This window comes from Thunnus maccoyii, chromosome 2, assembly GCF_910596095.1.
Source record: "Thunnus maccoyii chromosome 2, fThuMac1.1, whole genome shotgun sequence".
Classification (NCBI taxonomy): Eukaryota; Metazoa; Chordata; class Actinopteri; order Scombriformes; family Scombridae; genus Thunnus; species Thunnus maccoyii.
In genome coordinates, this window is record NC_056534.1 from 32,005,894 (window position 1) to 32,032,682 (window position 26,789).

General features: G+C 40.7%; 2 protein-coding genes across 2 annotated transcripts; both read left to right on the forward strand.

The window, feature by feature from the left end:
• The first annotated feature begins 130 nt into the window (after window positions 1-130).
• Window positions 131-15,366, forward strand: samd1b (sterile alpha motif domain containing 1b). The gene is made up of 7 exons (XM_042432253.1): window positions 131-1,608; window positions 2,722-2,938; window positions 3,335-3,456; window positions 12,362-12,410; window positions 12,520-12,637; window positions 14,400-14,514; window positions 14,632-15,366. The coding sequence occupies exons 1-7, from the start codon at window positions 421-423 to the stop codon at window positions 14,773-14,775; spliced, it is 1,953 nt and encodes a 650-aa protein (XP_042288187.1). The 5' UTR covers window positions 131-420; the 3' UTR covers window positions 14,776-15,366.
• A 2,844-nt stretch (window positions 15,367-18,210) lies between these two features.
• Window positions 18,211-25,782, forward strand: zgc:136908. The gene is made up of 19 exons (XM_042436371.1): window positions 18,211-18,441; window positions 18,569-18,875; window positions 19,162-19,273; window positions 19,352-19,524; window positions 19,629-19,771; window positions 19,947-20,077; window positions 20,571-20,702; window positions 20,827-20,929; window positions 21,079-21,212; window positions 21,297-21,432; window positions 21,531-21,643; window positions 22,373-22,537; window positions 22,650-22,772; window positions 22,862-23,074; window positions 23,193-23,371; window positions 23,488-23,617; window positions 24,561-24,719; window positions 25,017-25,168; window positions 25,288-25,782. Exons 2-19 carry the CDS (start codon window positions 18,853-18,855, stop codon window positions 25,391-25,393), a joined length of 2,427 nt encoding a protein of 808 aa, XP_042292305.1. The 5' UTR covers window positions 18,211-18,441; window positions 18,569-18,852; the 3' UTR covers window positions 25,394-25,782.
• Window positions 25,783-26,789: the final 1,007 nt, after the last annotated feature.

Here is a 26,789-nt window from a genome sequence, read left to right on the forward strand (position 1 = left end):
GCCCGACTCCATCTGATTCACCGTAACACCTTAAAACACGACACGCAACAACTCCACCACCTCCTCTGCTGGCTGCCTGTGACGCTCGCTGCTCTTTCTTTGTGTAAACATCAGATATAAACTGCGGGTTGATCTGATCGAGACTGCGAACAAAGAACATATCTCTGATGCGCCAGAGCGAGCCAATTCCACCTTAAATGCCATTCGCGTCTGTGGCGGGGACCTAGGCGCCATCTTCGGTCCACCTTAAGCGCACAATGTGGCCAACAAACGCAAGCGTACCAGCCAGGCTTCCGTCCTCATTCTCCAGCCGGGGATCGCACTCTGGCTTCCCAGCTTTTGACACAGCGTCACTTGTGAAACAACAGAGGGGAATAAAGACGCACTCGGGCCAAACCCCATCCGCACCAGCAGGAGAAGATGTCCGAGCCCAATAAGTACCGAGAGTGGATCCTGGAAACAATCGACTCTCTCCGCTCGAGGAAAGCTCGTCCGGATCTCGAGAGGATTTGTCGAATGGTCCGGAGACGACACGGGTCAGACCCGGACCGAACCAGGACAGAACTGGAAAAACTGATTCAAGAGCAGACTGTGCTCAAAGTTAGCTACAAAGGGTCCATATCGTACCGAAACGCGGCGAAGGTGCAGAGGAAAAGCAGAAAGAAGATTGAGTTTACGGCCGCTGGCAGCAGCAGCAGCAGCAGCAGCTCCAGCGCGGAGGCAGCGAGGGAGCGGACCAAACACGACCATCTGAACAACAACGGCGACAGTGCGCACAGCTTCACCGACCAGGAGGAGGACTCTGAGCCCAGCCCAGATCCTCACACTCAAACATCAACCAACACCACCACCACCGACAAGAAGCTCAAGTCTGCCTCCAGCCCGAGTAGCGGAAACGTGAGTCTCAGTTGTGGCGCAACAACGGGCTGCGCTGTCGGGAGCGGCTGTAAAGAGGAGAAAGCAAGTGCATCGAGAGACAAGGGATTAGGACACCAGGGAGTGGGGGACTGCCCGTCGCCCGGTCACGGCCACAGAGCAAGCGCGCACGACGGCGGTGATGCCAGCGGGACAACACCGAGCAGAGGCGATGCAGTTCAGGGAGGAAAGCAGCCAGGTTTGTCCGGAGCTGACACCCAGAACAAAACTTGCCCAGGAAGCGTCAGCAGCCTCCCTCAGCAGAGGCAGAAGCAGACTGTGTCCCTCCAGCCCAAACTTCGAGTCGGAGGAGGAGGCACCAAAACAACGGGGAACCACGCCAACAACTCCGACCTGGGCGACAGATTGGTGGCTTCTGTTCGCAGCCTGTCCGAGAGGAGCCTCCGAGGGGGCTCCGCCGCCGCGGCCAGAGGCCACATGAAGCCGCTCGGGCTGAAGGAGATTTTGGGCTATCTGAGCAGTCAGGAGCGGCTCTCAGAGGAGAAGCTGACCCGAGGCAAAGTCAAAGTGGTCATGGAGAAGGAGGTGGCGAGAGGCCGGCTGCGCAGGACCCGCTGCGGGAACATTACTCTTCCTCTGAGGGGGATGGTGGTGGAGGAGCCGATGCCGAAGAATGCGTCCGCTGGCAGACCTGTAAAGAGCGCACTGCAGGACAAGCACTCCGCGAAAAAGGTGAGCAATGCTAACTTAATATTTCCAACACGTCCCGGCTGTATAGGGCGCGCTGAACAGAAATGGCTTGCTGATAAATTAATGATCACTGAACCGCACACACATAGGACGCGCTCGACTTCCTTCGCCAAAAATCTTTTTGTTTCTCGTTAAACCACGTTATTAAATGTCAAAAGTGTCTGAGGGTATTTCCAACATTTAGGAAGGTTACATGTTTTTCTGTCTGTCTCTTAATTGTCTGCGTTTGTCCTCTAGCAAAATGTGTGTGTGTGTGTGTGTGTGTGTGTGTGTGTGTGTGTGTGTGTGTGTGTGTGTGTGTGTGTGTGTGTGTGTGTGTGTGTCTCGGCTTCCTGCACAAAAGGTGCGGGTTACACACAGGAGCAGCTCCGGAGCGGCTTTCCCGGATCCTAAAAATGCGCACACAGGATGAGCGCGCGCATCGTAAAGAGCGTCTCTGCATAGCGCGAGCACGAGCAGGTTGTGGTTTCGTTGTCACATCAGTGTTTGGGGTCAATATTGTTTTGCTCCCAGGAACTTGGCTGTGCGGAGCGGAGTGTCTGGGCCTGCCGTGCAGTAGGCGGTGTCTGTCTGTCTAAACTTGAGACGTGCCGCTGCCGCTCTCCTGTGCGCGCTGCTCTGTCAGCCCAAACATCATGTTTGTTCACATTATTTACATTTCGTGCGTTTCACGGTGCGCATAAACCGTGTTGGTCACTTCTGCTTGTTCAACCACCCCCCCCCCCCTACCCCCTCGTTATCCCCGCATCTCCCCCTTTGCGTGCCTCATTAAATCCTTTGTATCATTTCTGACAGCTCCCTCTCGCCTTCTCCTGTGGGCGCAGACTTGGGTAGGCTACAGTAGGCGGATATTGTTATTTCTGATATCTGTGTGTTTCTCCAAGTGGGAGGCGTTTTAAATCTGCACTGTCCGCCCCGAAGAAGCGCAACAGATCTAATATGCGGTGTAAAGCTCAAATCAGTTAGCTAAGCCTGAATACGAACTTGACTATATCGAACTCAGGACGAAGCTCCACTTTACTCCCTTTAAAAAAAAAAAAAAATGGGGACGTTTTTCATAGCCTACAACTTTGTATGTCACCCCCCTCTCTCTAGGAGAATGAGCCCATGGAAACAGCCAGTGAAGAAGAAGAACGGGGAGAGAATGAGGAAGAGGAGGAGGAGGATCACAGGAGTTCTGATGAGGAGGGAGGACTATCCCCGGTAGTCATGACAACCGAACCAGGCCTCATTGGGAAAACCACAGAAGATGCTGAGAACCAGACAGCATCGAAGCCGGAAAGCCCCCATCAGGAGCAGGAGTGTGGCAAAGGTGTGTGTGTGTGTGAGAGAGAGAGAGAGAGAGAGAGAGTGCACCTGCACGGCTGACTACCAACAAGTATGAAGGTGGTTAGTTTTATTTGTTTTTCCTTTTTAAATTAAATGTTTACATTATATCTTAAATTTTAACTTAGGCTGCTATTATAAATACTATAAATATAGGCAACAATACTAATGATTCTTGCATCAGTAGACTTTGTATTATAATTAATTTATTATTTATAATTTATATATAGTCGTATTTTACTAAAAATAATAACCATGAGCAGTAGTAGTGGTAGTAAGTCGTAGTTTCTTTACAGAGTGGTGAATGGTTATTAGTCTTCTCTCTCTTTGCTCATGAATGCAACTAATTTCCCCCTCTTGTCCATGTTTGATGGACTCTCAGGGATGGATTCCCCCACCAGGATATTGTGTCCGCCTGTTCACGGAGCTTCTCTGTCACCATGTATCAGTGCACATCCAGAGGAGAGACCCATCACCACTGAGCAGTTACATTTGGAGGCACAGGTAAATGTTGTTTTGTTTTTTTTAATTCCAAGAGTCAAAATGACTCGACACGTGCCCCACACCTCAATTCTAATAGTAATCAATCAATCAATCAATCAAACCTTATTTGTGTAGCACCTTTTGTACAGGTTACAAGTGCTTTACAGATGACCACAAACTGATAAGACGGAACAAGTGTGAACAGACAAAACAATTTGAGACTAATGCACGCAAAAGAGATACAAATATAATAAAACCAATAAAATAGATTAAAATGAAATAATAATTAGATAAAACAGATAAAAGACAATGACAAATAAAATAGATAAGAGGGAATACAACATTTTAAAACATGAATACAATAAAATAAATGATTAAATAATAATGTCCATAAAATAATCTAATGAAACACCAGGCTAAAGAGGTTTCAAGTTTATATTTCGAGATATCAACACTTGCAGCTGCTCTCAGTTCCTCAGGCAAACTGTTCCAAACTGTTCCATTGTCGCAGAGAATAAAAGCTAAAAGCTGCCTCACCAAAAGATGTCCTTGCACTTTGGAACAACTAATAGACTCGTGCCAGAGGATCTGAGGGGTCGTCCTGGTTCATACATCGCAAGCACATCTGACAAATAGGCTGGTGCAAAACCATGAAGTGCTTTAAAAAGACTTTTAAAATCAATACAGGGAACCAACTTAGGTAGGCAGCACATATAGATTAAAAGTAGAGGCCCTAAAATCGATCCTTGTGGAACCCCACAAGTCATTTTAGAGGTTTTGGAGAAATTATTAGTACTAGTTGCTAAAAACTCTGCCAGAAAGGTACCAGTTTAAAAACAGCACGGGACTGACCAATGTGATCCCTGAGTCTATTTAAAAAAAAATTGTGATAAACTGTGTCAAACAGAGGTATTGAGATCCCATAGTTAACTAAAACTCACAACACCAGAAAGTAAAATATTTTTTTACAAGTAAAAGTTCACATATCAGCAAAATGTAGTAACCCTAAGCAAATGTGCCCATCATGCAGAATTACGCAAGCGCATTGCATTCACCAAAGAAAAAAACAATGGACGCCTTATCTCATAATCATAACTTAAGTATCTCATAATAACGAGAAAAGATCTCATAATTGTGACTTAGTATCTCATAATTATGAAATATTTTCTCGTAATTATGAGATACTAAGTCATAATTATGAGATAAGGCCTCCAATTTTTTTTTATTGGCAAATGCAATGTGTTTCCGCACAGAATGACCCCTTTCAGAGTGTTACATTATTATAATTATTTACTGTGCATTAATATCCATATTATGGGTAATTTTTCTACTGATGCATTAATACGTAAGCAGCATTGAGGCAGTACTAATTTTAAGTCCTTCATACACAGTTTGGTCTTAATCTATAACAATACAATTTAGTGTTTTTTGTTTATTTTTACAAATGAAATTAGAAATCTGCAAAGCAACCACTATTTCTCTGTCAAATAATTGCAGTAGTGTAAAAAGAACAATGTTCTCACTGAAATGTAGTGAACTGAAAGTCTAAAGTTTCATAAAACCTAGAAATCTACAAGGGAAGTGGAAGTACTTCAACTTTTCTGCTAATATTACAATAGCACAAGATCCCAGCTGTTGATCATAGCAGCTTATTTTATAAATATCTACAGTGAAATCTACTTTAGAGTTAGATGGATTGCTCTGTTACATGTATTGCATTACTCTTACTTTCTACCTTCTTATCTGTGATAAGATTAACCAAACTCCGTAACGTATTATGAGTATTTTCAATTATTTTCAAATGAACATGTTTGATGTTCAGTGGTACACAAGAAGAAGTGAAAGTGAAAAAGTCAATAAAATCTGTTTAAGGTTTCGGTATACAATTTTTTTTTCTTTGCCATTTTAGAAAGAAGTAACCCACAGTGTACACAACCCTCAGAATCCTTTTTTGTATTTTTGTCACATTTCCTTAACAAGTGTAGCAATTTAGAGGAATTATCAAACACTTAAAAAAAATGTGACTGTGCACATTAGAAGTCCAAAGCAAGCTGTTCCTGATTTGATTTACATAATTACACTAAATCATCAAGTACTTGGTTAGATTGCTTGTTTGGTAATGGATGATCAGATTTTTATATATATTAATTTATATTCCTGGTTTCTTATTTTCTCTATTGCAGTCTTCTGCTTTACAATTTTCATATGCATCTAGTGTACAAGCTTGAAATAACTTGTATCTTTGTTACTTTGTGTTGTCTATGATGGATATACAGTATATTTTTGGAAGGGATGATAGTGTGTGTGTGTGTGTGTTGCAATGTCGAAGAACGACACTTTTAACCAGTGACAGTTTCATTCTCAAATGTCAGTTTTGCTGCCATATTGCCAAATGTTAACACATGGCAGTAATTCAGCCTGTTTACGCTGGTGGTTTGTCTGGTGCACAGTGATGCATTTTACATCTCCGGCAGCAGCAACAACAGTTGCCTTTTGGGATAAATTGAAGAAGTCAGTAGTTAGCACAAGTATTGGCATGTAGCTACAACAACCCACTAGACAAAGACATATGCTGTGTCCAAAATTCAAACTTCATCCAAAGAGAAAAGGGAAAAGGAGATGGACATAAAGAGAACAGAATTAGTTGATTTGTTGTCAGAGTTTGTGTAAATTTGTCATGATTGAAAATATAAACTATATGTAAGTGGATGTGCTGAAGTACACAGGCTTATGTTGGATTATTGGATATTATTCCAAGTTATCTGTGAGGCATGGTGCATCCTGCATTTTGTGCCAGTGTTACAGTATGTGAACAAAATGCATCTTTGGATGCTACACAATATATATTTACCATGACATGAAGAAAACAAATGTGGGATGCAATAGTTATAATATGAATAACATGACATGATATTAAGTTTAAACATTTGGGATTCGGGATTTTCATGTCGTTTTATGTACAAATGCTTTAAAAAAATACATTTGCCTTTGTTTGACATATGAATGTACATAGAGACAGGAAATATAGGTAGAGAGGTCTATGACATGCAGCAAAAGTCAACACTTGGACAGTTTCAGGGTCCTGGTTTTGTAAATGTTGGCTTACTGTCACACTGTCATGGCTTTTTGAGACACTTGAATAGAAGAGAGACATCGTTCATGTTATTGGTAACACCTGAGTTTTTCCTTAAAGTTAAAAACAATTACAAATCAATTGCATTTCACCAGGCAACACAAGAGGTGGCGCTCACCTGACAGCAGTCATATAAACATATGAAAGTGTGTTAATGGCTGTGTTTGGTTCGGTGTTTGTGGCTGATCTATTAGCCAAACTGACCACAGCACACTTAACACACCTGCAGTTTAACAAAGGTGAAGATTTATGAAATTATGTTATTTAGAATTTCACTGTTGGTTTTTGACTTATATATTTGGAAAATACTAGATAGTTTTAAAGTATCCAGTGAAGTTTAACAAAATATTAAAAGCTCTAAACACCCACTCAGGTGTTTTCACTTATGTTGCCTGATTGGACCTCTTCTGATGGTGCAGTCGTAGGATTGTAAACATAATCTGCGGGAGTTAGCATGGCTAGCGTGCTAACAACCAAAGTTCACAAAGTTGTGAATTATACAGCGTTTTATCAAACATTTTAATTTAATTTTCCTCTCTCACTCTCCTTTCACCCTCCTAATAGTTTTCTTGTTACTGTTTGGATGAAGTTACACCTTTTATGATTTTTCTTGGCTGGTCCCCAATTTCTAGCAACCTGAGCAGAGGTTTCATCTGCCTCATCAGAATTAGTGAAAACAACTGTCTGGGTTTACAGGGCCTTTAAAACTAGTGGAGAAAATGAAGAGTTCATTTGCAAAAAGGTATCTCCATTTTTATTATTTTTTATAAATCATGTTTTTTTATTGTGCATTCCAGGTAATATCAGTCAAACTGCAGTTGGGTTGTTTTCATTAAGTAAAAAACTCAACAAAATACAGGTAACTTACAAAATTAAACTTTATTAAAAAATGTGTTTGGTTTTTTAGAGATAACTCCAAAATAAAAAGACAAAGCCATGTAATGGATATAAGTTTCTTTTAAGTGCAATATTTAACATTCTTTAACATAAAACTGCAACAAAAACAATTTACAGGATCATACCTTGGAAAATCTCGGCCAGACTTAAAAAACCCCTGAGCATGAACGTGGCAATGTTTTAACCTGCAGAGTGTCATTAAAGACCACAGCTGTCCTTTTTTTAAGAGCTACCACAGTGGTGACCAGACAAGCTCATTGCAGAACTGACTCATTGAGCCTCAAGTCTGAGACCGTTTTTTGTTTACAATCAATTCTTTGGGAGCTACACTAACCTGGAGTAAAGTATTTTACAGTATTCCACAGTGTAACTCCATTTTCCATGTCACTTATTGTCATCAGTGACTCAATATTTCATATTTCAGTATTTCACCATCTGTCACAATCCGATTTTTACCCAAATAATACTGCAAAGCAGAGGCCACCATGTTGCTGTCTTTCTTGTTCTGATTTTCTAACCATGTAAAAAGGTGAATGTCCTCTTTTCTCTGATTCTGACAACAGTGGCGAACAACACCAAAGCATACCGGTACAGCTGTCTTCAATAGTATGTCTGTGAAATGGATGACTTTGGCAGCACCAGATTCTGCATTATGTCAAATGCAGTTGTGAAAGTTTCCTCCACAGTATTTAGCAGATCATAGAATTTACGTCCTCTTCGCCTGTGTAAGAGGTACAGGGCAGATTCTCTGCGTTTTTTATCACCTGTGAGTTCTGGGTCCTTCGGTCTCAATGGAAGTTTAACACACATCTTTTGACGGCTGTCCGAATGCCAGGTTAAATTTATACATGAATACGCTATGATACAAAGCGCATGAGATCTGCTCATCATTTTGATGTCGGGAAGAGTTCATGCATCCTTCTCACATTCAAGTTAGCTGGAAGATACTCTCTGCCAGGTGAACCACGGCGAGCGTAACAGCTGGCTCTGCAGGTAAATGTTTTAATGTGGTCACTCACAAATTGTCTCTTGGCTGCCTTTTCATTTGAGCTGCGAGCACCACCGTGGTTTTCAGGCATTGTCACCTCATTCTGCATCCAGTACTTGGCAATGTTGCAGAGACGATCTTTTTGGATGCCTGGAAAAAAAACAATAATTCTTTATTAACACACTGCCCCCTGCTGTAAAGCTCTTGGTTAGAGCAGTGAGCAGTTAGTAGATTGAAGAAAAAATAATTGAAATCTTTTTTGATAGCTGATTAATTGTCTAAAATGATTTAAAGTTTAAGATCTAAATGCTAAACATTTGCTTTTTTCAGATTCTCAAACAGTAACATTTGGATGTTTCTCAGTTTTATATCAATTAAAAATGTATTTTTGGGTCTATAAACTCCAAAGAAAATAAGAAATTTGAAAAAAAAAAACCAATGACGACAAAACTGGAAAATTATTATCAAGGTGTTGTGTTCTGAACAGACTGAAAGCTCAGAGCAGTGTATAGAAATAAAAAGCAAACAATCTGAAATGAAATTGAAAAAACAGAATTATCCACTGTACAAAACATTAAGTACTTGACTGTCAGATTTTGTTTTGTGTTTGTTGGATTATCCACTCTAAGTCTTCGCTGTTTAACTGGCATAATATCCATGTAAGACAACGGCGTGGCATCCTGTTTTACATTATCCAATGTGGAATAAAACACCCAGTTAGTTTGGTTAACTGCTTGGTAGACAGTGCAGATGCCTGACAAACTTCACATCTTTAGTTGTGTTGTGTTTACAAGCAATGGAGGGAACTTTTCTCTGACTGCTGTAACGTGCTTTTTTTACTATGTTACGTGAATAGGTTTCAGCTTTCTGAAGGAGATAACATCACTGGCTTTTCAGTTTCATCCAAATTATCCATCTTTAAGATGACTTTGAGCCAAAGTTACACCAAAATTCGTTTTCAGATCAAGCCCCCATGAACAATGCTGGGCTTTGAAGCCAATTTGACATAGTTGCCAAACTGTGGAATTACAACTTCGGTGTCCAACAGGGGCTCAAAAAGCATTTTTCCTGCACACAATCATTGGAAAAGGAGTGGCTGTAGAACGGTGGATACTGTAGTGTCAAATCTATGGATGGCAGTTGAAGAAAACACCAGATCAAAAACTGCTTTTTGATGATAAAAAAATCAGGAGTCAGAAGTCCAAGCAGTAAAGTGTTCTTTAATGCCGGCAATAAAGGAGAGCAAATTAGCGCACACAAGGTGAACCAGGTCGCTCTGAAGGTTTTTTCCTTCAGGGCGTAGTTTTTATACCCTTGGGTCGGCATAGGTCACACCTATTGTCCATCCCCCTTATTTTTTGGCCAATTACACCATTATTTTTATCTTCGTCACTCTTTATTGGTCAAAACTCTTCAAGATAGGTTTTGAGCTGTCGTGGATATGTACTGGCATATTCAATTCTATCTGGTTATGTCCAATTTTTTTATATAAGTATTGGGGATCATTTTATACCATTATTGCCAAGTTGTCTTGTCATTATTGCCAAGTTGTCCAAGTTATTCTAGTCACTTTACACCCTTATTTCTTGATCTTCTCCAGAGTGTATTTTTAAAAAAGGTGAAGACTTTAATGCAGACCCAAGCAAAGTGACATGTAATACAACCACACTCAAATTTCTCCAGTGTATGATTATGATTCTTTTACTGTGCTTCTATACGTATATCGTGATTAAATGTGATTCATGAGATTACAAATACATCATCAATAAGATTCTAACACACTAGCACTTATTGCTTATAAAATTTATAAAATCAATCTGTATAGCTTAATATTGTCTTTAAGCACACCAATGACACTTAATGAAAATACACCACAATACATTTTTTTGAGTCTCACAACCCCCACAAAATGACTTGTTTCACTTGAGAATTTGATCCATTCAGTCTGATCACATTTGGAAAGTCCAGAAGAGCTGCACAATTGAATTGTTTTATACCCATTCAAGTTAGCCGGAGGGCTAAAGCAGAAGTTAGCTGTCTCATCTGGCGGAAGTCTAGTGAGCATGCGCTATGGATGCATTGGGCCCATAGAGCGTGCGCAGTATGTTTTCATCTGGTCAATTTCTTTACAGCAGGAAGTGGCTTTTTTGGCTTCATGCACCTCTGAGCAACTTTCATAGGAATGGATCTAGCCCCTCCTCCAATGCTGTATCCAGTTCTCTTTATACGTCCATGTTTCAGACAGCACATCTCTGGCTGAACAGAGTCACAGCCATATTGTGTCACCTGACCTGAATACTGCACACTGATTAGCTGAATGCATCAAGAACAGCACTCAAAAATGTGAACTTGCAATGCATTGACAATGGACAATAATGGTTTTTGTGATAAAACATCTAGGATTCAGAATGTGTTATGTGTTAAGAATAACTATGACAGTCAGTTTACGTTTTTAAAGGATGGCTTTTATCAGTTTTTGCAAATAAGCTCCTCAAATATTGCGCTGAACTTCCACCAATGATTAACCAATAAATGCTCATACTCACAGACAACATCTACATCACATCACAGTGTAAACACACATGACATCATTGCTTACATTCACAATCACTCAAAACCATTGTGTGTATCCTGCAATGCTTTTACCGCCTCATAAAATATTTGCAAAGCCAATTTTTTCAATATTTTAAATCCTGCGCTGTTAACTTTAATGTCTGCAGTCTTCTTCTTTGCTGCCTTTGTTGGTGTACTGCGACATTTCTTACATCTGTCAATCAGTGGCAGGAATGTGTCCTCGTGTGCGTGCATGAATACAAACCAAACAGAGACTCATTGGTAAAAACGTTGCTAGGTAGCACTACTAGAGGTCAAAAACTCCACAGGGTACCTTTAAATGGAAATTAAATAGCAGCATTGTTTTGTGAAATCTGTGATAGCTGACTTTTCAAATTTCATGAAAGCTTTGGCTTTGCATAAGTTGGTTTTGCATAAACCCTGATGTCTCCTGGTAACGGTCCTGGCTATCAGATGTCATAGCTAATGTATTTAGGACGTTTTGATGTTGTGTATGTATAATTCTTCTAATATGAGAGTAGAGTGAAGCACTGAGTGTTTATCATGTCCAAAATGATTAGTCAACAAGGAAGTGATTTCAAACACAGCTATATATTTTTTTCAACATCGGATGGATGACAGGTTGTTTAAATATTACCAACCAGCAGCATAGTGCACAAATAGCTTTTATTGGGTTTATAGACATCATAACCTCACTCACTCACCTGCTTCATGTTTGTGTTCAGTCTTAAAATCCTGTTATCACATCTCATGTTATCTGTCTTTTTTTCTTGACTCTAGTTTGTTTGCTTTAACGCTACTTTAACATTTTTAGATATTTTTTTAAATATATTTTTGTACTGTACATAATCTCTATTGTACAACCTTGGATCATGGCAATAATACATTTCACTTCACATTGCACATGTGTAATGATAGGTATGACAAATAAAGATTGATTGGGAAGAAAACATCAGGAACATGTTTTCGATTTCCAGTAAGACAAACAAACCCCTCTTTGAGAAAACCCATTTAGTTACAGACGCTTGTGAAACAGAGGCTGATCAGGACAAATAGAGGACTCATCAGCTTTGTCTCCCCCACCAGTCCACCTCCTACCTTACACATCATCACTTACATTACCACATGTTCATTTGCAGTTTTGTCATGATGCATCTTAATGCAGCCAGCTCCTTTTCTCCTTCAGTTTAGGTGGAGGTGGTATCACTCTCTCAGCATGATTTTACCTCACACTGTCTCTACAGCTCTGACTCATTCCAGGTGACAAATATCATCTATATGTCATGTTCATTAATTCACATCTTTGTTTGAACCCCTCTTCTTTCCACACACAGAATCAGATGCAGTCAGGCAGAATCAACCACACCTCCTCGGGCTTTAACAGTGAGTTCTGCTCTACAGATATTCTCAAAATGTGTGTTTGTGCATGTTTGTGTTTGCTGGTTAGCAATGACAGCAGGGGATCAGAATGTGCTTAATTTTCCCCTCGTAGGCTTGGATTGTAAGACAGAGGTCGGCGTGTCGTCCTGCCTGCTCACACCCACGGCCTCCCCGAGAGACTCTGGCCTGTCTGAGGAACGAGGGATGAACGGAGGAGTTAATAGTGGAGGGTGAGTACAGCAAAGACAGTGAGACCCTGAAAACACCAAACAGATTCATGGGGCTGGTGGAGCATCTGATCCTCCTGACTTCATATGTTGAATCTGTAACAATCTTCCTTATAAATGTAGATTAATCCAACTTTTAAAGCACAACCAGATAGAAAACTGATGAAAGCGAGGATGGTTTTTAATGTCAAGCAACTGCATGCATGTAAAAAGAGGTTAGCGTGGAATGCTAACTGGATGCTAGATAACGAATTTATAGCACTTTATTTTGTTTGCAGTATCACAGCTAGATGTTATTGAAGGCAGAATCAACATGTTGAATATTTCTATTGTTAAAGTTGCATATAAGTTGGAATTTATTTTATGAAATTGCACATTTTTAATGGTTTATTCCTGCGCTCTTGTAATCAGAACCAATGAAAGCTTGAGCTTAAGTCAATTAATTGAATAGTCAATCGACCGAAAATCAATCAGTCAATTAGTTTCTCTGGTTCAAGCTTTTTAAATGTGATTATTTTCTGGTTTCTTTAGTCTTCTATGACAGTAAACTGAATATCTTCTGATTGTGAACTGTTGGTCAGACAAAATAAGACACTTCAAGTTGCATCTTGGGCTTTAGGAAATGGTGAACAACATTTCACCGTTTTCTGATATTTCATTGACCAAATGACTAAAAGGTTAATCAAGAAAATCATCGACAGATTAATCGATAATGAAAATAATCGTTAGCTGCAGCCTTAATGAAAACACTTAATTCTTTGATTTATTGCGGCTTGTGGCTACAGCCTAATCACCGCAGCACGGCGAGGTTTATAAGGCTTATTCCTGAGACAAATGTGTCAAATAAAATATTTGCTTTGCTGGGTCTGCACTGGAGCCGTTTTCACTTGTTTCAGGGGCTTCTTGACTTCAGTCTAGTATTCATCAAATGAAATACATGCTCAGGTCGACTGACCGTTGTCTTGTCTGTATGTTCAGGGTGTCATTGTTGCAGTGTCCTAAATTGTGAGGATGGGGATATGATCCGAAACTCTGTGTATGCAATGTGGATATAAACACCCTCAAATTAAAGCTGAAAGTTGGTACTTTCACCTCATAGTCATTGTTTAATTTGAACTAAGCCAAATAAAGTTAAACAAAGTCTAGTCATTCAGTAATATTCAGTAAGGCCTGCAGAGTTACTAGACTCATTACTCCCGTACATATATATTTGCACACCGCATAAATCGTGTATATGGCTTTAATATTATGATTTATATGGTTGGTTCAAGGTTTTTATTTGTCACATACACATCGAATACATTGTGTAAATGAAATGATTTCTGTTGTAGCTCAGTCCACTATATATGGTAATAATATCAAAAAGACTAAACTAATGGACAAAAATAAATAATAAAAGCAAAAAAGACACAGACAGAAACAAGAAAAAGAAACTTCAAGTATCAACTCAAGGTAGTAAGGCTTTGAGGTGAAGTTTTTTAAAGTGGACACAGTTCAAGGTGCATCAATTTGTGCAAATTTTGTCATTATAAAGCACAGAGGTCTAATTATCCTCATGCATATAGCTTTTGAGTGTAATTTCTTACGTTTCTTATTTTAGTTAACTAGTTAGTTATAATCTTCATCTGTTCCCTACCTCTTTAGATTGTGTCTTTCTCTGCTTTATAAGTCTTATCTGCAGTTTTTCTAACTTATTTTTTGCATTCAGGCTGTTATATTTTTGATGATATAGAGGAGGAAACCGCCCTCTTCCTTATCTTTCTAGGTTCATCAAGTCTGAGGGTGCCAGTGGAAGCCCAGTGGACTGGACAGTGTCTGATGTGGTCAGTTATTTCACAGCAGCAGGTTTCCCCGAGCAGGCTGCTGCCTTCAGGACCCAGGTGAGTCTGCACTTCCTTTAAGCACCACTAGAGAGCGCCACAGACAGGACTAATGACTATACTTGAACAGTTGTGACTTACACCTATCTACCTGCATTGCTTTGCTCTCTTCATCAGGAAATCGATGGAAAGTCCCTTCTCCTCATGCAGCGTAATGATGTTTTGACTGGCCTGTCAATCAGGCTCGGCCCTGCCCTCAAGATCTATGAGCGTCACGTAAAGGTTTTGCAGAAAACACACTTTGAGGATGACGACTGCTAACGATACACGGAATACAGAGACTGTTATGTTTATATCTACATATAGTGCAATTAATCATATAAAAATGCATGCATGATATAAAATACACTTTTTTATCTCATGTCCAACAACACACACACACACACACACTTCTTCCTGGCCCTCTGCAGCTGCTCTGGTTGATGAACAACTAAAAACAGACATTTTAATATGCAGAGGTCCAAAAACAGTCATGCAATTTCTCTCTTTTTTAAAAAAAAAAAATTTACAACAATCAAGCACTTTGCAATTTCTCGATTAAACTGTGCGAGTGGTTTTGTTTTGATGTACTGTTATTTCGTGCTGAACTTTTATGCACGTTTTGAAAGAGGTCGTGGTGATTCTGTATGGAGGTAAATTCCGTTTTTTTTGTCTTTCGAGGCTGTGTTACGAGGGTTTTTTTCTCGCTGCGGGTGCGTGTCTGTCCGTACACACATACTGCATGTGTGTGAACAGCAACAAATTACAAGATGACCAGATTAAAGAGGTACTGCACACTTCAACGTGTTTTTTGAGCTGTAAACTAAATTTTGTGACTCCACTATGATGAAACACATCAATGCTGGTGTTAATATTGACATTGACACCAAATTTATAAAAATCGGCATTTCATGGGTTGAAAATGGCTCAACCTGTCATCTGCTGTTCAAAATCAGCCCTGAAAAGGCGGGGCCACTGCTGACGTAGAGTCAACCGTTTGAGAGTTCTCTGTGTCATAAAATTTATATAAATGGTAGAACATTAAAGCCCACCTCCCTCAGCCCCCACCCTTGAGTGTGAGTCTGTGAAACCGCCTGCGCTCATTTTCAAATATATACTGATTGAGACGGTTTTAGCTTCAGCAGCTAACAGCAGCACTGTCCTGCTGGAGGAAATCTCTCAGTCTGTGGCTGTCTGCGGGAGGAAGAGCTGCTGGCAGCCCAAAAAACAACAGAAACCCTTTTTGCATTTCGTCCTGTAGCTCTTTAACTCGCCGTCTGTCTGTTCTTGTGGTTATCAGCTAGATATCAGGTATCAGCAGCAGACCGCAGCTCTGCTCCACAGCGGACAGGTTCAGTAACAGTGGAGCTCCATGATTTAACATTTTAAAACAAGATTTTACCAGTTGATAACTGCAGGAACAGACAGCTGGAGAGTTAAAGAGCTAGAGGATGAAATGCAAAGATGATTTCTGTTGTTTTTGTGGCTGCCAGCAGCATTTCCTCCTGCAGACCGTCACAGATGGAGAGATTTCCTCCAGCAGGTCAGTGCTGCTGTTAGCTCCTGAAGCTAAAACTGTCTTAATTTGAAAATAAACCAAGTTAAACACAGACAAGTTTATTTAAAAATGACTACTGGCTCATTTAAATGTCGTTGAATTTTTTGTTCCTCCTCTCATTATTATTATTATTATTATTCTTACAGTGGAAACTCCTTATAGTGATCACGGTTACAGTGATCAGCTGCACATATGGGTCAAAAAGCTTGAGACAGAATCATTCCTATACAAATGCTGTTTAAATAAGTCACTCTTAGTAAACAAGTCCACTTACAGTGTTTATCTTGGGTTCATTCATGCATGACAACATATGGAAAAAAATTTTGAAACTACGGTAATTCAATTTTTATTTTTATTTTTTACTCCCTTGATACATGTATCATATGTACTTAGCGGCTGCGGCACCATTATTGCCTCGCAGTAACCCATCTGCTGCCAGCTGGTTACCTGAGGCTGCTGCTGTGTGCACATTGACATCATGGCGTGAAAAAGAAAGTCACTTTCTCTCAATGAAAAACGTAGTCTCCTTGCAGCTTATGACAAGATGCCAAAAACGAGCCAATGAGATGCAGCAGCGAAACAACCAGCGTTTAAACAGCTGTTCTGTATTTTGAAACAGTCAGTAAGATTCAGTAAATAGTGAAGCTGCCCGTTTCATTACTTTATATTCATGTAGTAAATATACAAATGTCAATTAGATGGTAATCTGCATGAGGAGTAAATAAAAAAATAATAATAATAATAATAATCATCCACTAATAGTGATCAGTTTGACCCGGACAGATGTGATCACTGTAAGCGGTTTCCACTGTATTATCATTCGTCTCTGGCCAGAGGATGTCAGAGGAACTCCTGCCCTCCTGCCTCACACATCCACGCCCCCCCCCCCCCCCCCCCCCGTCCCCCGTCAGCCCCTTGCTCACTTTTATAAAATAATGCAGTGGGTGGAGTTAGGCTCAGACCTGGGGGTGGAGTTACACTTTAAATACATTCCCAGAAGCTGAAGTGGATGGTTGAGATTCTGTTAAATTGCTGCTAAATCACAACCTTTTTAAAAACAGTCTTCGGTCAAAGCAATAAGCTGACAATTCCTCCAAGATGTTTCTGGAGGTTGTTGGATTGGCAGGTGGTTGATTTTGTGTAGTTTAACGTCTGACATAAACTTGTTGATAATGTTTTGAACAGATCTCCTTCAGCCTGCATGAATCCCCACATTACAGCAGGCTCCATAAATGTTGATCACCAGCTAACTGAACTGAAATCAGCAGAACAATCAACGAGATGTAACAGAATAAACATGTAAATATATTCAAGCAAAAAAAAAAAAAAACACATTTAATACATCTGCCTACATTTGTAAATTACAGAGAAATAATTATTTGAATGAAAGATGTTAACGCAGGGTAAAGCTGAGTCAATCAATCAACTAATCTCATGCCACCAGCATTTTTTTACCGTTTTTGCGGCTCAAACCTTGGAAACCAAAATGCTGTCAGATTGTCACACACATCGTTTCCACCTGCACTGTAGCGACACACATTCCAAGTTCTACATCGTCTTTGTGCAAACATCATAAAAAAATTATGTTATTTCTGTGTTCATATATTTCTGTTTTCAGCTTATTGGTGTTCATTTTGTGAATGTTTTCAGTAAAGTCCAACATTTCTTTGTGCATTCAAACCTCTACCTCTCTCCCCTCCTTCCCCTCCCCTTCACTCTCTCACTCTTTTTTCCAACTTCCAAGAACACATTTTCGAGGTTATTACTGTTGGCTGAAGGTGTGTTTCGGTGCATGTTGCACTCCTTAACATTCAGATCATTTCATTCTTATTTGTTCAATCTGTAGGAGAAGGACAGCTGTGTCTGATTCTCCTAACGGGGAATGTACAATACAACTATGCCCTTGTCTCCTGTCATTTGTTAAAGAACAACTTTAGTAATAAAAGTTTCAATTAAAACATCACAATGTGTCCATTCTGAGTGTGTGTACGATGTTTTGTGTTCATGTGAGGGCTGTGGGTGTGTGTGTGTAGCATGCATAAATGTGCATATATAATGTGTGAGGGAGGGCACGTATGGAATCCACTGTTTGTTTTGAGCAGCTGTGTCACGACAGCAGCGCCTGTCAGTCACAACAGCGAGCAATCCGACGAGGAAAGACCATGCCGCGTTTTAGGAAAGAAAGGACTTGTCCAGGAGACGAGACAGATTATAAGTCTGTTCTTTTGGAAAATAGGTTCTGTACATCATTTATTTTGGCTGATAAATACTTCACAGTTAATCAGGAAGTGTTTTTCATGATCAGATAAGTTCTTGTGCTTGCATTTGCTGGTTAGAAGCAGGGGGAGGAGGAAATATCACACTATATCTGTCCTGGGACTCTCTCCAAGGTAAGTGCTCAGGATCTGTGTGTGTGTGTGTTTGTGTGTGTGTGAGAAAGTGTGTGTGTGCACACAATGGTGTTACAAATAAGACTTGGAAGCAGATGGGCATATTTGTACCTCCACTGTTAAACAGACAGGCTGCAGCACCCACAAACATGGTGGTTCAATGCAACAGAGGAAAGAGGGGAAACTGAGACTCTCAGCTGGGAACTTCTGGGCTGCAAGAAGACCAAAACCACACCGGGGCAGATCAGATCAGTCAGAACCTGAAACCTTTGGCACCGATCAGGGCAGAAAGCAGACCGGACAAGATCAGCCCTCTGAATATAACACAGTAAACAACTGCAGACGACAGAGAGGGGCAGAGTGTGAAAATTATCAGGAAAAAATCTTCCGAGACAAAGGAGACAAACAGTCATGCCAGGCTCAGGAGGAGTAGAGTGAGTGAAACAGCTGCATCTGTACAGTATGTGTGTGTGTGTTTGACAATTTTGTGTCAAGAAATTGTTAAAATTTTAAAAAAATGATAGAATGTTTTGTTACATTTAACTCATACTAATTGAACAGGTTAGGATATCTCCACATGTTTACAGACATGCTGTGATATAGTTGCTACGTGCAGATCCAGAGAGAGTCTAAATACAGCTCAGCGTCACATGAGGAAATTAGAGCTAGCAGTGCAGAGCCTGTGTGTGAGTGTGTCATAATGTGCCTCTTGTTTGGAAGCCCAAAGGGAGAAGATTTCTCAACTGCCATCCTAAAGCAGAAACACAGACCTAACAGACTCATTGTGGATGAAGCTCTCAATGAAGACAGCAGCATTGTCAGCCTATCACAGGTGTGTGTGTGTGTGTGTCAGGTGTGAATACGCCACAGTCCTTTATGTATTTGTTCTCAGACTCATGTTTCCCACCAGAATAAGACGGAGGAGCTGCAGCTCTTCCGGGGGGACACAGTGGTGTTGAGGGGGCGGAAACGCCGTCAGACAGTGTGTATCGTCCTGACGGATGACACCTGTGGAGATGAACGGATCCGTATGAACCGTGTGACCCGCAACAACCTGCGTGTCCGGCTTGGTGATGTCATCAGGTAGATCTCACAAATGTGTCTTTGTGTAAAGGTTTACAAGTGAAGTTTGAGGATATCTTAAGAAATATCAGGAATAATCTATTGATGTTTTGTTTTTTTTACAGTATCCATGCTTGCCCTGATATCAAGTATGGAAAGAAGATCCATATCCTCCCTATAGATGACACCATTGAGGGCCTGACAGGGAACCTCTTTGAGGTTTTCCTCAAACCATACTTTCTGGAGGCATACCGCCCCGTACATAAAGGTACCACAACACCTCTGACACAGATCGTACTGCAGGAACACATTTGTGGTCAGCTTGTTTGTTATTTAACAGCATGTACCACTGAATCATATCATCACCATAACAGCACCCTAAACACATCCGGATGCTCCTGCGTATGTAAGTATAAGTATAGTATAAGTATCTGTATTGACAGGTGACATCTTCCTGGTGAGGGGGAGCATGCGGGCAGTGGAATTCAAGGTGGTGGAGACAGACCCCAGCCCTCACTGCATTGTTGCCCCCGACACTGTCATCTACTGTGAGGGAGAGCCAATCAAAAGAGAGGTCTGTGAGAGATTTATGAGCCTCTGGGTTGTGTGTGTGCACATTCAGTGGCAACTTCTGAAAAACTTATGGTTTGAAAAAATGCTTCTCCGTCTACTACAGTTTTTTTTTCTCCCACCTTTTCCAGCTGTCTGTCACTCATTCCTTTCCACAACACATTGTATTGTGGGACATTTGTGTACAAAATCTAGTTATTTCAGTATGGTATACTAACTCTTTGTCAAGTACTTTTCACATAAAACATTAGATTATAATATATAGTATTGAAATACACAGAATCAGCAATTGTGACAGAGACTTGATGGCATCATGCAATTTATGATGCAAACATCCTCATCCCATTGAGATTGAACTCAGTTGGGTTGAGATAGGGATTATGCAGGCCACTCGAGTAAATTAAAGTCATCAGGAACTGGGCCACTGAGTATGTACCATGTTCATGACTGAGAATCAACTCAACCAGATCTGACTGTTGCGTATTGCCCTATGACAGGACGAGGAGGAGAGTCTTAATGACATCGGCTACGACGACATCGGAGGCTGTCGAAAGCAGCTTGCACAGATTAAAGAGATGGTGGAGCTTCCTCTCAGACACCCCGGTCTTTTCAAGACTATAGGAGTGAAGGTGTCATACACACAGACACACACAAACTGTGAACACATCCATCCACCAATCTGCATCCTTCCATCCTAACATTAAGACATTTCTCTTTTCGTGACTCAGTGTATTCATCCCTCCTCTCCCTCAGCCCCCCAGAGGTATCCTCCTGTATGGCCCTGCAGGTACAGGGAAGACCCTGGTTGCGCGGGCTGTAGCCAACGAAACCGGTGCCTTCTTCTTCCTCATCAATGGTGAGGCTTTCTTCTGCTCACACGGTGTCACAGTGAGACCACCATCAGCTGCTCATGCAAAGTGGAAAAGCTGACAAGAAAGTGTGACCAATAGATATTTTTTTCTGCGTGAGAGAAAATGTGTTTAAAATGTGTTCTTTTGTGACAAGGTCCTGAGATCATGAGTAAGCTGGCGGGAGAGTCAGAGAGCAACCTGAGAAAGGCCTTTGAGGAAGCAGAGAAAAACGCTCCAGCCATCATCTTCATTGATGAGCTGGACGCCATCGCCCCCAAGAGAGAGAAGGTTAACAATATGAAAGTTAAAAAGTTTGTTTCTGCTGTCGTCACATCATAACATGGGACTGTGTGTGTGTGTGTGTTTGTATAGACGCATGGAGAAGTGGAGAGACGTATAGTGTCCCAGCTCCTGACCCTGATGGATGGCCTGAAGCAAAGAGCTCATGTGGTTGTCATGGCAGCAACAAACCGACCTAACAGTATTGACGCTGCACTGAGACGCTTTGGTTAGGACACACACACACACACACACACACACACACACACACACACACACACATACATACATACATACAATGACAAATCTGGTGATGTCTCTATCCAGGCAGGTTTGACCGTGAGATCGACATTGGAATCCCAGATTCGACTGGCAGACTGGAGATCCTGCAGATCCACACCAAAAACATGAAACTGGCTGACGACGTCGACTTGGAGAGGGTGAGAAAGTGTAGTAGCCCAGTCCAAACAAACATAAAAATGTACACGTTTAGCTTTTAGGGAAATTCCTTAAAACTGAAAGGATTAATTGATCGACAGACAGTCAATCTGCAGCTATTTTGAGAATTGACAAATTCAAAATTTTTCAAGCAAACCAGATACGACGTACTTCCAGCTGTGCATGTCTTACGATGTGCTTTCAGACCATCGGTTGGACAAACATGAAATTGAATAGACCAGGAAGTAATTTGCGGATGAATCGATGATTAAAATAGTTGTTCTGATCTTTTAAAGTTGCAACAATTAGCTGACATTCAATTAGTCAATCACCAACTATTTTGATAATCAATGAATTGTTTTGAGTTATTTTTTAAGAAGACATGCTAAACTTCCTTGTTTCCAGTTTCTTAAATGTGAATATTTTGTGTTTTTTTTGTTCAACTCTCTATGATAATGAACTGAATATCTTTGGGTTGTGAACTGTTGGTCAGAACAAAACAAGACATTTTAAGTTGCATCTTGGACTTTGGGAAATAGTGATTGACATTTTTCACCATTTTCTGACATTTTATAGACCAAACGACTAATCAAGAAAATATATCGGCAAATTAATTGACAATGAAAATAATCCTTAGTCGCAGCCCTACAATCTTTTTATGCATGTGTGCCGCATATTAATTCAGTCTAATGTCACTGAGTCATTTAACATGTTCAATATATGTTTAACAGATCGCCACAGAGACCCACGGCCATGTGGGCGCTGACCTGGCTGCTCTGTGCTCAGAATCTGCTCTGCAAGCCATCCGCAAGAAGATGACCCTCATAGACCTGGAGGACGATACCATCGATGCTGACCTGCTCAACTCACTGGCTGTCACCATGGACGACTTCCAGGTACACAAACACACACACACACACACACACACATACAGACTGCAGCTCCTCCAGAATTGTCATTTGTAAGCACACAACTAAAAGCTTGACATGAATATTTCTTCTCTCTCAGTGGGCGCTGAGTCAGAGCAACCCGTCAGCTTTGAGAGAAACTGTTGCAGAGGTACCTCAGGTCAACTGGGAGGACATCGGAGGACTGGACGAGGTCAAGAGAGAACTGCAAGAACTGGTTCAGGTGGGAGAAACACGCACACCAGACACCGCACATATCTACAAACACAAGCCTCATCAACAATCCATCAATCTCCATCTTTCTCCTCTCAGTACCCCGTCGAGTATCCGGACAAGTTCCTAAAGTTTGGGATGACCCCATCTCGGGGAGTGTTGTTCTATGGTCCCCCAGGCTGTGGGAAAACCCTTCTGGCTAAGGCCATTGCCAACGAGTGCCAGGCGAACTTTGTCTCCATCAAAGGACCCGAGATGCTCACTATGTGGTTTGGAGAATCAGAGGCCAATGTCAGAGATGTCTTTGATAAGGTGGGAAGAAAAACATGAGTTTCTGCATACTTAACTGGATTTGTAGTCTCTGTTCTAAGCAGATCAGATATATTCAGTCAAACCTGTGTTGACCTAATGACCTTTTCCCACTGCCAAGGCCAGGCAAGCAGCTCCCTGCATCTTGTTTTTCGACGAGTTGGACTCCATTGCCAAATCCAGAGGGGGCGGTGCTGGGGATGCAGGTGGTGCAGCCGACAGAGTCATCAACCAGATACTCACAGAGATGGACGGCATGTCCGACAAAAAGAATGTTTTCATCATTGGCGCCACAAACAGGTGCAGATGTGGGATTGATGATTTCTGAGTCATGTACTATGTGTCATGATTATAGCTTGACAAGTTGGCAAATTTTAAATTTATTTCTCATTCTTTTCATCCCACTTTCACACCAGACCAGACATCATAGATGCAGCCATCCTGCGGCCGGGCCGTTTAGATCAGCTCATTTACATCCCGCTCCCAGACAAACGCTCTCGGACCGCCATCCTACGCGCCAACCTCCGCAAGTCCCCTGTCGCACGTGTTAGTGATACACACACATACACAAAGACACATTTTCCTGTTAATCTCTCTTCTTCATTTACATATTTAAACGTATGAACAGAAAATCACAAGTATTAATTTTGAAGAATGTTCTTAATTCAAATATTAAATTTATTGTTGAATTAATCTGCTAAAATAATTCTTACATTATAGGTGATTGAACTACGTGTATTGTTAAAGGCATACTATGCAGGGTTTTCCTAAAAAACAATGTGTAGACTCATACAAGAGTAATCCCTCTCAATCATCATTTATGACCCACTAGAAGTGTGTGGCGGTGTATTTATCTTCAGCGACTCTGCCCTCTGCTTGTATTTTTGTTATTTTCTTATTATTTTGCATGTGGCACCTTCTCGCAGGGTTGTCATTTGTGCTTCAGAGCATAACTGCCATGTAACAATCAGAAAATAATGTTTTACTGATCTAATTCACGGCTTTATTCTTGCCAGCACTGCTCGCTCTCTTCATTCATTCTCTAGCTTGCTCAACCGCTGCTCTCTCTCTCTTTCTCTCTCTCTCAGACACCAACCAACAAATCCTGCATAGTATACCTTTAAACTCTGACAGTCATTTTTATGAGCTTCCTATATGTTTTGATAAAAACCTTATGCTGCAAAAACTGTCATACCTACATTCAGCAGATAAATGTAGTTGAGTAAAAACATGAAATCTCACTTTAAAAAGTGCCATTACCTTGAAACTGTAGAACGTTTGGTTATCAGGATAACTTAGGTTCTCTGAGAATGATACTTTACTGTACTTGAGTTAATAGTTTCTCACTTCTGGTAGCACTGTTTTTTTTAACTATGAACTCACACGTACACAAAGAACATCACCAAATCATGTAAATCGAAGGATTCAATATTTTCACAACACCATTGTTTTTCCAGCTCTTTCTCTTTCCTTTCTCTCCTTCTCGTAGGATGTGGATCTTGAATACCTGTCTGGCATCACAGAGGGTTTCTCCGGAGCTGACCTGACAGAGATCTGCCAGCGGGCTTGTAAGCTGGCCATCCGTGAGGCCATCGAGGCCGAGATCAAGGCTGAGCGTCAGAGGCAGAGCAGACCAGGCATCCCCATGGTCAGACTTTCTGTTGCTGCACTGCATCCTTGATTATATATGACATACTGTAATATTTTAAAGAGGGGAAAGCACTCTCACACACACAGACACACACACTCCACACCTCAAAGCAGTACCGGGCTGTTTGTGCTCGGTACACAATGAGAATGTGGAAGATAAAAAGTTCCCTAAAGGGCGGCTGTGTGTTCATGTAACTTTCAGCCTTTGGACTGGGATCACACACACATACATGTATACAGTGTACAATGCATATTGTTTCCACATGTGGTCATAATGTATTTTCATGGTCTGCAGGATGAGGACTTTGATCCAGTCCCAGAGATCAGGAAGGACCATTTTGAAGAGGCAATGCGATTTGCTCGGCGCTCTGTTAGTGACAATGACATCCGCAAATATGAGATGTTTGCTCAAACTCTGCAGCAGAGTCGAGGTTTCGGGAACTTCAGGTACACACACAGATACAAGTACAATACATACATACAAATGATTCACTACAGAAAACCTCGTCATGAGTTGTCTTGGTTTTTTTATCTATTAATTTGACCCTGTTTTTTCCTCCACTTAGGTTCCCCTCAGCTACTGGTTCCCAGTCTGGAGGTCAAGGGTCTGGCTCTGGGTCAGGGAGGCCAGGCCTGTTCAGAGAAGAAGGTGACGATGATCTTTATCAGTGACAGAAACATCATCGTATAACGGAACAGCTGCACAATATTTTCCTCTTCCACGACTGTGCTTTTGCTTCCTTGGAAGAATGGAAACAGGAGAATAATGGGAGTGGAAACGGGAAACAGAGGGACATGATCGTAAAAATAATTGTAAGGAATCTTTTTTAAAAGAAAAGAAGAAGATTTCAAACAAGAAATCAGATGAAAAATGTTGTTATATTATGTTATTATATAGAGTTTCATGGTAAAAACCAATAGACATGTTAGACATTTGCACTGAAATAAAAAAAAGCACTGGGTTTGTACACACTGTATTCTGCCTGCACTATGAAAACAATGTAAGTTGTGTGTCTGTGTGAGTCGAAAATGTAAGAAATAAATATATTTGTATGGCTTTATGATCAGTCTTCAGTCTTCTATCTTGGAATACTGAATGTGTTGATTTTTTCTTACATGTATCATTTAAGAATACAGTTTAGAGTATAATTAGTTTCAGTTCAGTAACTAAAAGGCTCAGTTCACACAAACTGTATAAAAAGGTATCTAATAATGCACATAGTCTCAGTTTTATTAGCCAAAGCTGTGAGGTACCAATACACCACAGTTAAAATTAAATGTAAATGGAACTTTCAGATTTTATTTGAGAATTTTAAAAGCATGCGTCTTTCCAGCAATGTTTAGGGTTCTTTTGGTTATCTAACTCTGGACACTTTTTTAAATTCTTTTTTAACCTTAAATATGTGACACACAGTGAATCTGAGGTCTTCAGGGCCCCGGGGGGTCTGGAGCTCTTTACAACATTTATGAGATGTATGATGTGTAGTAATGTTGAATTATTTGGTACTATACAGCAGCAGCATTGTGTGTCTGAAGCAAAATTCCCTCTGGGACAATAAAGTCTTATCTTATCTTGTATACAGTGTGGTTTGGGGCCACGGTGCAGTAGACCACTAACTCATGCCACACTAGAAAATAATGAATATTGAGCTGAACTGTAATGTTTGTGTCGTTTACACCATTAACCTTAATCCTGCTGACTGGGGTCCCTGCAGAACCCAGAGGCTTACTTTTTGCCATATCTCTTTTTTTGCCATATAACTTTATTCTATCATTCCAATTTTTCATGATTTTGTCAATCAATGTGTTCCTAATAACTTCATATCATTGTTTTCTGTTTGATTTAATTAGTGCTTTTTAAAAATACCAGTCAAAAGCACCCAATTCTGCCTCTGCAGTTTTAATAGATGGAACTATTTATTGAGTTCATGTTTGCCATGGGTCCCAATTTAAAGTATCACACACTATGGTGGCTCTGTGGAAAGATTGTACTCGAGATAAAAAGTGCAGTTGGTATTAAAGAAAAGTATATATTTTCATCTTACACAATATGTAACTTTCCTTAAAT